General features: G+C 50.3%; 2 protein-coding genes across 2 annotated transcripts in view; one reads left to right on the forward strand and one right to left on the reverse strand.

Annotated features, from left to right (window-relative positions):
- The window catches only part of VOLCADRAFT_91476 (uncharacterized protein), a gene marked incomplete at both ends in the record, with an annotated part of 1337 nt that extends 728 nt beyond the window's left edge, over window positions 1-609 (reverse strand). The window contains one exon of the mRNA XM_002951016.1: window positions 4-609. Within this exon, the coding sequence (XP_002951062.1) occupies window positions 4-609 (606 nt within the window). The remainder of the gene's footprint in view (window positions 1-3) is intronic.
- Window positions 610-1138: 529 nt separating this feature from the next.
- On the forward strand, window positions 1139-10418 carry VOLCADRAFT_91477 (uncharacterized protein; the record flags this gene model as incomplete). Its single annotated transcript, XM_002950913.1, has 12 exons — window positions 1139-1163; window positions 1475-1675; window positions 2798-2850; window positions 2984-3160; window positions 5729-5786; window positions 6369-6589; window positions 6904-7066; window positions 7387-7516; window positions 8062-8289; window positions 8695-8831; window positions 9216-9400; window positions 10275-10418. The coding sequence occupies 12 exons, from the start codon at window positions 1139-1141 to the stop codon at window positions 10416-10418; spliced, it is 1722 nt and encodes a 573-aa protein (XP_002950959.1).
- Between the last annotated feature and the right edge of the window lie 1222 nt (window positions 10419-11640).

Below are 11640 nucleotides of genomic sequence, written 5' to 3' on the forward strand. Positions count from 1 at the left end.
CACCGCGACCTTCATCGCAGTTACAATTTCCATTACCGGCGCAATCACCCCCACCATCCCCAGTACATTTATCCGCACCATCCCCAGTACAATCACCCCCACCATCTCCAGTACAATCACCCCCACCATCTCCAGTACAATCACCCCCACCATCTCCAGTACAATCACCCCCACCATCCCCAGTACAATCACCCCCACCATCCCCAGTACAATCACCCCCACCATCTCCAGTACAATCACCCCCACCATCTCCAGTACAATCACCGCCACCATCTCCAGTACAATCACCCCCACCATCTCCAGTACAATCACCCCCACCATCTCCAGTACAATCACCCCCACCATCTCCAGTGCAATCACCCCCACCATCTCCAGTACAATTATCCTCACCATTGCCAGTACAATTATCCGCACCATCTCCAGTACAATCACCCCCACCATCTCCAGTACAATTATCTTCACCACCGCCAGTACAGTTACCGCCACCACCGCCAGAGCAAGCACCCCCACCATCGCCATCACGGTTACCCCCACCATCGCCAGCACTAGCGCCCCCACCATCACCAACGCGTTCACGGTTCCCATCACCACCATCACGGCCATCGCCATCACTACCGCCACCACACCCAAATCCACGGCCACCACCTAAACCACCATTTCCCCGCCGCCCATCTCCGCCTCCAAGTGAGCGAGGGATTCGTAACAAGGATTAGTCATGTGAACTAGTGCCTTGGAAAGGGGGGTTGCTCAGGGGGGGGTTGTTATGACAACAGCGACGCATGACGTGACGTGACGATACGTGGCGAGCAATGTAACTAGGCAATGTGATTAGAGCAAAGGACAACGTAAGGACGATATAGGGCGAATTCGAAGGTCATCCTGCCTTCGAAGGTCCATCACGCAATAAAGAAGACTGGCTGGTTATGCGTGTGCGTTTCAGTTTTGATTGGTTGCAACCCGTGCTAGCTATCAAATAATTGTTTTAGTCCACCCACCCTTCCACCGTCGTTTCCTGGTGACGGAACAGTAATGGATGGGTTACCGTACATACGTACTCAGGGTATCGTATGATGAGCTGAGCCTGTCATCACCTCCATATCACGCCCTATCAAAGCCATCGACGCAGCAATCACCATAAATGATCGTCATAAATCAACAAATCTGTGCGTTCCATCGCCTGCTGATTAATTAGTTGGCTATGTTGGACATTCAACCGTCGCTTTGATTTGTATCTGGCGCCATATTCACGAGATGCCCGCTCGTTAGATGACCCTTATCACCAGGGCGGTTACAATCCGGAATGGTGCTGCCATAAGCTGTAGTATCCTGGGTATCACGGGATCCGTATCCACCGATCGTTTCTTTCCCGAGAAAGTCGTGACGCAACACAAGCAACTGCCAAATTTTCCTTCGAGATGTAGGTAAAGTTTGAGTTCCTTTCCTCTCCATCCCATCCCTCTGAATGCCGTTGTAGGCCCACCACCAAGACCGCCTTGGGTCGTCAGTCCGTTGGTAAACCCCCTCGTGACCTTCGTCGCCGAGTTCCCATATGTCAATCCTGATAAGTACCCCGGCAAGATGTACGGCGTGCTAAGTCATTTCAAGTCTATCGTCACGATTAATGCCCGACTACCGAGCAGAGACTATGTACAGGCGAGCATGGCTATTACCGCAGGTTAAACCCGCCTGCAGTGCTGTTTCCGTTATGTTTCGTTGCAAGACGATTACACAAGTATCAAAACGTTGATAGAAACATACACGTGCATGCATCAAACGACACAAGCAATGTTGTAGCGCGATAGCTACACAGTTATGATAAGTTCATTAAAAAATATGCAGGTCTAATTACGAATACGAAATCTTCTGAAAATGGTTAGGCTGTCAAGGAATTATATGTGAGAATACACCAGAACTGAACATCAAGGATCTGTACGACAGTCATTCCGGAAAATCCACGAACTTACTGAAATCGTGTTTGCTCACAGACCGATGAGGTTGTTTTGGAATTTATATTCTACACACGTTCGGAGCGATGTTGTTTACCGTGGTCAGTGCAGTGCCGGCCTGAGACAGACTTCACGTGTCTAATGGCACTGCGCTAAGCTACGACAAGCAAGGGTAGCTAGATGCTTCGCTTTACCTAAGACTAGAACTGTATCGATTCAGCGAGTTTTGTTTGAGCGTCTTAGGCAAATGCGCACATGCAATAGCAGTGCGCGGCGGCTGTCTATCCGGCAGCTTGCTGCTAGCAAGCTCGCTCAAGCAGTTAACTGTGTTAAAAAGGGTTCCACTATCTGGCAGATTTACACGAACAAAAATGCACAAACTCACAGGCTGGCCATGTCCTAACACGCTCCAATTGCAGCGAGAAGTGAAGATACACTCTTCATCCCTTGGGAACTGTGAACGCGCGCAACAGCTAGTAACAGAAAAAGACTGCTGCCGGCAAGCCAGCCAATCGCGATGCGTCGAGATTCGCTCGGGGGGAAGCATCTGTAGAATAAAGGTCGCCTGTACATCGCACCCTGGTATAATAGGTATAATAGAATTGTTGAACGGTAGGAGGGCACGGACGATCTATAGACGACAAAACGTACATAGACCTAACAGACGCGAATCCGTCCCGCCCCGCACAACCCTTTTAAACCTCTGTTTTAAGGCTCTGCCGTAATCATACAAATGAGCGAAGCAATATCGCCTGTGAATGCATGCCCCAATGCAACGCTGTTAATTGTTTTCCTTCCTCCTTGCTTGCTACCGCTTTGACCGATGCTTGGGTTTTATCACGCACCTTCAGGCGACCATGAGGACGCTCAACGGGGGACGGGCGCTTATCAGCTGCAGGGTAAGGTTAGGGCGTGTACATACCATATCAGAGCTTTGCATCTACGTGTGTCCCCTCCTTTTGCATGCCTCTCACATACGTGGCTGTTGGCAACCGAATCATGATCTCCATCTGTTGTCCGGTCTCTGGTCTCTTCAGGTTTGGTTTCCTACTGACTGGCGGGAGATAAGGACACAGCTCAACTGTCAGAGTAATGCTGTTGGTTGTAAGGATGTGGTGAACTCCTTTGTGGACGCACTTATGCGTTTCCCCAGCTCAGTGCTAGGGCTACCGACCATAGCGAACTACAGGAGCTTCAATGCAAAAGATGTCGTGGTGAGTGCACAAATGGCCAGTAAGCTCAATCTATCGATGTTATGTAATGTTTCCAGTATTGTTTCCCGGCTATGAGTTGCTTTCCCTTTGCGTGTTCGTACTGTTCCTTCTGTCATGCCATTCCTTATGGCTGGTTGCATAACAAATTGCGGATGCGAGGCGACTGCTTGCATAACAAATTGCGGGTACTGCTAAAGTTGCAAGTCGCAAGTCGCAAGTCGCAACTCGCAAGTCGCAAGGAACACGCAAAATTTCTATTATGATATACTATATACGCGAATACGTACGTGAACCACGCCTGTAGGGTGTAAACAGATAGCATTTGCGGCGTCCGCGTCTGCGGGCTATGGCCGATCGCAGGCGCAACTATGCTGAAGTGGCTTGCGGCCTATGTGGCTTCGTCTGTCTGAGCAGTGCAATGTAGCTGTCTGAGCAACGCAATGTAGCCGTCTGAGCAATGCAATGTAGCTGTTCATACGCACAAGCTCACTCAGGCCTCATCTAGTTCTTATCAGTATTTGCTTATTGTATCTCATCAAGTTCTTAACAGTATTTGCTTATGGGCCTTCTGGTGGGGTTCCGAGGACTTTCGCCAATTGGGGAGTCTAATTGCTGTGGTTGCGGGTTCTGAGCCTGCCCTTGGATTTGGTTTTGGATTATTTAGGTGACTTGCGTTGTCTGGTCTGGGTTGGAGTCTTGTTTGCCCTAATCGTATCAGGTGCAGTGCACGGCCTGCTGGCCCGCTGGCTGTACTCTTTGTGAGTCTGGAGCCCACTGTAACAACCACACTGCCTCCAGGCATCCCTAGCCCCGGCGGTGGACTGATAGGAACTAGCCTAGTCCGCACAAGTTCCACACAAGTGTGGGGGTGTCCGTAAGAGCTGGGGGGCCCATGGGCGGTAAATTGTTTTTAGGGCGGTTGCATGGTGGACCATCATCATCCACCCTCGTCCGCTTGAGCACGGAGCGCCTTAGAGCAACACGCCGGGTCTCCCAGACTTCCGAGAGGAACCTGGCTAGTGCCAGGGGTGGGGCCTCGGTCATAATCGTGCGCATGTTGCACCCTTGAAACATGAGGTCACGTTCGCCCGTGTACTAATGTACGCCAGGCATTCCACAAAGACATGCATTTCGTCTTCAACCGCCCCGCAGTCACAAAGCCTGCAGGTGCATGCTGTGCATTCATGGCCGTTAGGTTGGTTAATCTCTAACTCCCAACAGCCTAACCGGAAACATATAAGCATTTGATGCAAACATTGGGGCATGGCGATTTCAGGTGGTCATTATGGATTTCAGCACGAACAATGAACCCTGCCCACTCCCCCATGCCCCTTGCGGGCAAGCAACGGAGAATCGGGTGAGAGACCGAGCTTTCTATTAGGGCCTGGTGCCTTAATAGGGAGGGGTAGGGTCTGTACAGGGTTTCCGGGTTTCCTCGGTCTTCTTGAACCCTCACCCCAAGAGCCAGTCTTCTTGTGTGTTTCAGGCTCAGTGCTCAAACTCGTGTGACGGAGCCTTGACCCCCGGGGGAGGAGAGCGGAACTAGTGGACCCGCGGCTCTCAGCTGCTTAGGAGGGACAGAGGCCCCTTACACCCCTCTCCTGTCTGCGGGAGGAGTTTAGGTGGTCTTTCTGTTGGGGCTGGGCAGCAGTCCCTGGCCAGTTTCAGGCACGGTCAAATACTTGCAACACACGCACACGCACACGCACACACATACATACACACATACAAGCTCACGAAGTTGAATTGAATTGTTACAGAGTGGGAGGCTTCTGGGCCATTTGAACAAATTGTCACACAAGCTCGCGATATGCCAGCTGAACTGATTCCCGTGCCTCGAATGCCCTGGTAAAAACCTTCTTGCGGACGTAACCCAGCTCAGACAATACACGGCTAATATCAGGGACGCTCCAAAGAGTGCCCAGTAAGTTTGTCATAGCGGTGGCCAGATCGGAGAGCATTGCTTGGTCGTCGGCCTGCACCAGCTCCACCAGCGTCTGTGCAGCGATCTCATCAAACTTGCGTAGTTTGCGTGTTCCTGTTTGTCCTCTAAGCGGCAGGACATCGCCATTCGCCACGTAGGACTGTATGATGGCATGCACAGTCCTCTCGCAAGGTCTGTGCCCGAAAGCCTCAGCTATTTGCGCTTGCGTGTAACCCTCGTCGAAATAGAGGTGGCAAACACGTTCGCGCACTTGTTTGCTGTAGTAGTAACGGTTCAATACTTATCCCATTTTGAGATCCGCTCTACAAACTGAGTATGCACATGTACGTATTCGCGTATATAGAATATTATAATAGAAATTATGCGTGTTCCTTGCGACTTGCGACTTGCGACTTCAGCAGTACGCAAGACCGCACTTCGCCTCGCATCCCGCAATTTGTTATGCAACCAGCCATAATCTCTTGGGAAAATGTGATGCTTTCTCCGGCGGAATTATTTCAAGACGAAGCGCGCTCGAACGCTAGGGAAGCACGCATGCATGCCCGGGCACACCGCAAGCGTTACATCCTCTGGTCTGAACTATACCTCGGGCATATTCTGGTCCGATTGTGTCGTACATGCAGGTGTCTCAGGTGAATGCCACAATACCTGGTGTAAACGGCCTTAATACTGATGATGAAGGTGACCATGGGTTCCCATTACGTAGCTAGGTGCATCTACAACTTAACACATGTTTGCGTGCGCTACGTATCTACCCTCTAGATAGGACATCAGGATGCACGGCCGGGTTAGGCAGTGTTAGGTGGACGTTACCAGGATATGAATTTCATTATTAGGCACTCGCAGGCAGGGAGATGAAAGTGGCATGGGATGGTCGGTGCTGAATGCTTTTTAATTTTGTGCAATCCATGTAGTTCGGTACCAATTGTCGATAATAGCGCCATACCTTACTTGAAAAAAATCTTGATCGTGCCCTGGTATGTAATTAGATAGGGACCATCCATTCTATCATACCAGAGTGCTTTTTATAGGCGATCACAGATTTAGCACTGCAGAGAAGCGTGCTGCATTCCTTTGTTATTTCTGTGACACCATTTGGTGCGGACATCCTTGCTTGCTCGTGTGCTCGTCGACCTCTTTATTGCCGCCGGTGTAGTAATGCCATAACGTAACAGTGTTACATTCAATCTGGTAGCCCAAGTAAAACATGACCAGCGAAGGCACACCCCACACGAAACTGACTGATCAAACCTGCCCGTGCAGGCTCATCATCTACCGGAGGAACAGGCGGGCAGGGTGGAGGAGTGGATGTGGTGGATGTGAATGTTGGCAAAGGTGGCTCTTCCTCGCCAACCTCCAGCCCCTCGCCTGGGTCGTCCTCCGGGTCCTCGTCCGTATCATCCACTATAGACATGGGCACCCTGGGTGCAAACAACAAAGATCCGCCAACCATTCACGTGCAGGCAAGCAAGGGCGATGTGTTGGTGAGGTAATGTGTACTGAACTTAATAAGGGGACACGGGCTTCCGAGGGCACAAAGTGCGCACTATTATGGCAAAAGGGCCCCCTATCTAACTGTGGCCAGTTTCCTCCCGGAGGTCTTTGAGACCAGGCATGTCGTGCTTAGGCGCACCGAGCCCAGGTGAGCAGCGAAGAACAATGTCCTCATTCGGCCACAATAATGACAAATGACCGTCCATGGCTCCCCCGTCTTTTGGGGACGCCTGGGGTCCCCGCATTTGTGCGGAACTTATAATTTTGGAGTGCCCATGTCCGTTACTCGATACACATCTCACAGGGAGACACCGTTTACCAGTGGCCAGCCTCTGAATCGTCACCCTTCGTGGAGCCGCCTGTTACCACAAGCGATCCAATCGACTCCGTGAATGTGGCAACCAAGAAATCATATAGCGTCTGCCGACTACCGCCAGGGGGCCTGGACTCCCTCGTAATGGGTACAGGTGAATGGAACTTCACGGTTAGAGACGGTGCTGGGTAGTTGTTTAGGCACTTGTTTAGGCACTTGTTTAAGCACGTGATGAAGGTCAGGCAGCACATGCCCAGAACGCTTGCTTGGTGCGACGTGGATGGGGCTGAGGCAATCGAAGGACCGTCGGTGGGCGGACGTTAACAGAACCATGATGAAGGCTGCTGCATGCACATTAACGTTGCCGCCTTTGCCTCAGATAACGCGGGCTCATCCATGTTTGAAACATATGTTTATTTACCACTTAACTTCCTGGTCGTTCGTTTCCTTCATTGCTATTTGCCCGCCATGCAGAGCCTGGTGACCTGGATGTTGTTGCGAGCGGCTTAGTGTGCTCAGCCGCCCCCTCCCTGGACTCCTCTCGGCCGAACCAGCCTGGAGAGGCCTTTCTCGTGGAGTACCGTGCAATCAACAGCAGGAAAATGTGAGCCTGTTGGGCTTTCCAGCCGCCTTCGGATTATATTTCCCTTCTTCATCGTCCCAAACGGTGCATGTCAACCCTCCATATTGCATAGCTACCGTCTTCAAGCAAGGATATCTGCATCCGTCTGTAAACGGTCTTTTTATCGTTGATAAATCGTTTCCTTGATATAGTAAACTTTACTTTTGTTTACTAAGAGCAGAGTGGGCTGCTGTGCAGCCAGACATGTGAAACATATTCCTAAGTGTAGTGTTTCGTTATCGCCAATTACAGTGCCTAGCGGACCATGAACACCGGACCATAATTCTCGTGCGGTCCAGCACACAAGCTCACCGATCCGTCCGGCTGCTGCTGGTTTTCCATCCAACACTCCTTCCTACCTGCTATCTCTCTCCTGCTGTAGCAGCTGACCGCTGAAAAGGTCTCTCGAGTTGCTGGTGGTCGCGCTCTGCGCGTATTTATAGCGCCGTACTGTGTACCGGCTGCTACACCTGCTGGCTGTAACTCTCTCTTTTGATCACGCCCATGCAACCTCCCTTCATCCGCAGTGCCGCAAAACCGAAGCGGCTGGTAGTGGTGATTACCGACCCCTGCAAATCCTCCGGAGAATTCTGGTGCTTTACGTTGAACCGCTGCTCTGTGGCGGGCCAGTGTGTTCCCATCGACATCAATATTTTGACAAATAGGGGAGCAGCGGGCAGCAAAACTGGACAGGTGGACCCATTATCTATTTTAAGCGGCTCAGACAGCGCTAGCACTAGCAACTCTACCAGAGGGTGAGTTGGTAGTGTGGCTGTTTCTTTAGCATGTGACTCTTTCGGGCATGACGGTTACGTTCGTAATACTCCATCTTTGGAGCTGAGGTGGGGATGGGCTTTCATTCGGGACGTACAGACCCGCCTTGAGTCAACGACGGTTGGCCTGCTGGCTGAACAACCGCTTCAATTGCATACCTGCAGGCTGGGTGCAGCTAAGCAACACACTTCCCCTTGGTAGAATTCTGGGTAATCCTGGTAAATGTCTATGACGCACAAGGACGTTTAGAGGCGTCATGAAGCTCTTTTTTTGCCAAAATACGTTTTGGACACTGGCAGAAATAAACTGCAAAACAGCCCCTTCCTTGCTTGCCCAAACACCACATAAATATCATCTCAACTGCGGCCGTCACAACCCGTTTACAGGTCCAGTTTATCGGTTCCGAAAGACACCACTCCGCCGCGCATTCAGTTGAATGGCACTGGACGCACAGCACTGAATCTGCAAGGCCAGGCGCTCATGTTTGATGAGGTACCCTACTTGAGCTCATGGGCCCACCCAGGTGCGAAGGGACGTGAACAAGTAGGCGGCGGCCAACAACATTGCCTCCCATTAAACTAAATTCCAAGTGATGGCTCAAGTTGAGGCATATTGCATTCAGGAGCAATCGATCGACCGGAAGGTTGGGGGGATGAGGATGCGGGTAGGAGAATCAGATTGCGTTCATTATTATTACGAAAAAGTAAGAAGCGGTCGCAAGCCCAACAGCAGACATGCGTACACGTTACAGTCGCAAAACGTTCCTCTGGGCCCGCGTCAGATCCACTTTTGCAAATCATGGGTCTGTGGTACATGCATGCATCGCTGACAACTTGATGCAGTTTACCAGCTATCGTCTATGGAGATACGTAGTAATCTGCTGCGGATGGAAATAACTATGCTGCAGGCGCCATTGCAATGGATGTCAACGCCTATGGCGCTTTCGTCGATATAACTTACAGACTTCAGGCCTTCGGTGTGGCGGCGGTCAACACTAGTATTGCTACACCACCAGGGGCTCTGTACAGCTTTGCCGTACAATACACAGTAACTGACGAAGCAGGCAATGCAGCTATTCCCGCTTTGCGCTTGGTGAGTGCGAGACGATATATTAGTCGTCGTGCAGATAAGAGGGTTGGTAATGGGTAATCATACTTGCTTCAACGTACAGAATATCCTTCACCCTACGAACACGGAGGCGGTTTAAGAACGTTCTTAAGTCAGTCTTAGCCCAGCCAAATTGATAAAATTGGATAACCATTAGAATGTTCTAAGACGGTTCTAAGACCGTTCGTATGACCTCCGTTTATCTTAAAACCATTATTTGATATTCTTTAGCATTCTTTATGGCCCAGCAGTCTTATGGATTCTCTTTGATTCTTTAGGGTGTTCTTTTATACGTTCTTAGGGTTACTTATTTGATTCTTTGACTAAAGCATACTTAGCTGCTCTTTGGCGGGTTTTAACCATTCGTACCACTGGTTTGCTAAGTATGGCCCTCATCCTTAAGTCTTATCTTTAGGGAATTCTTTTTGCTGCTTACATTCGTAAGCCTTAAAAATATGGGAAGGAGTGTTTGTGATGAAAAAACCATGTACTTTTCAGCTACGTTCACCGGCCTGTGCTTCCTATAGCTAGCCTATCCTCAGGCTGTCGAATGCACATATCTCAGATAATAACTGATACTTTACGGCACGAATTTCTGAAGGAAGAAGCATATGAGCACATTCCATGTAGGTATTTGGGGTCGAAAGTATTGCTTTCACAAATTATGCTTGCACTATCTCGAATCCTACTGTACAAGAAAAGACTTATATGATGCTAGCGAGCCCGTCGATACTACCTATGTGTGCGGTTTGCACCAAGTGCCGTACCCTAACATATGTGCGTGTACGACAGACAACCCAACACCTGTTCAGCAACTCAGCTATCAGCCCTGGCGCCTGTACAAACCCCTGGTGTGCAGCCTTACATGGCCACATTCCTGCTGCAGCCCACCGCCTGGGTGTCCCTTCAGTGTCCCTTCAGTGTCCCTTCAGTGTCCCTTCAGTGTCCCTTCAGTGTCCCTTCAGTGTCCCTTCAGTGTCCCTTCAGTGTCCCTTCAGTGTAAAAAGAACCGCTTCATCCCAGTGTAAGAACGTTTAAGAACGTACTCCCGCATCCTCCGTGTTCTTCAGACGTTCTTATCGTTCTTAAACATTCCCCTAAGTTTCTTAACCCCCCTCCGTGTTCGTAGGGGGTCATGTTGCACACTCTAGCTAAATAGTGTTCTATCTTGGGCGTATCACGCACGGGATTTGTTAACCGCCGATCAGTACTTTTCTGTAGTCGCGATACATCAATTAGTATCGAGACTGGCTATTACCCAGCCCTGACCCGGGTTCGAACAGGTCTGGTGCGGTCTCCTGAACGGGAGGTGACGGGAGGCACTGCAGCCACCCCTAGGTCGAGGGCGCCCTCAGCTAGAGGAGGGATAAACGACGTTATTTTTGTTGTTTTTTTGTTGTTACAGAATGAGAGGCTCCTGGGCCGATGTTTGCACACATTTGGATTGTCACATCTAGGATTGAACACCCTACAGCACCAGCCACCATTACCACACTGTACCATGCCATACGAACTGCAAGTCCAAGGCGGTTGATTCTGCCTCCTAGAATCCCTCCACACCTTTCAAGCGAACATCCGGACAGATAGAGGGTTCAGCAGTCGCCACCAATCCAGTGTGCGAATCTAAATCCATCAAACTGTGACCTGAACTCCACATCGCAGCAGCTAGCCATAATCTCACGCTCCCGATAATGTCGGGGATCTCCCCTAGGACTTAAACCGCAAATTGCAGCAGTGTCTCTAAACCACACCAGACCACACCAGATTGTATCCTGGGGGTATCACGGGATTTTACATGTGCAGGTCGGTATTTTTCTGTAGTTATGATACAACACTAAGCCATGTACATGATATTTTGGAGCTTGCAATACCCAACAAATTGCACCACTGAAAGCTGTCCTGCCTGTAGTAGGTGTCGTACAAGATTATAAGTTTACAAGTTCTGCATTCGGGGAATGCGGGGGTGTCCATCAAAGCCTGGAGGCCATGGACTATATATCTCTGTGTGTGTATGTGTGTGTGTGTTACATGGTAGTGGGGGTGCGTACCCTGTACCTGCAAAACGCCCAGTACGAGCTGGGGGCGAACGATAGAGTTGTGGCGGGACCACATACGCTCCAGCATCTTCACCAGGCGTGCGGGTTCCCGCTTCATAGTGTCCTTCATATACTCAAAGCGTGGAAAATCCATATCAGATATGATTTCACCGTACACCATACACCGTA

Source organism: Volvox carteri (genome assembly GCF_000143455.1).
Source record: "Volvox carteri f. nagariensis unplaced genomic scaffold VOLCAscaffold_21, whole genome shotgun sequence".
Classification (NCBI taxonomy): domain Eukaryota; kingdom Viridiplantae; phylum Chlorophyta; class Chlorophyceae; order Chlamydomonadales; family Volvocaceae; genus Volvox; species Volvox carteri.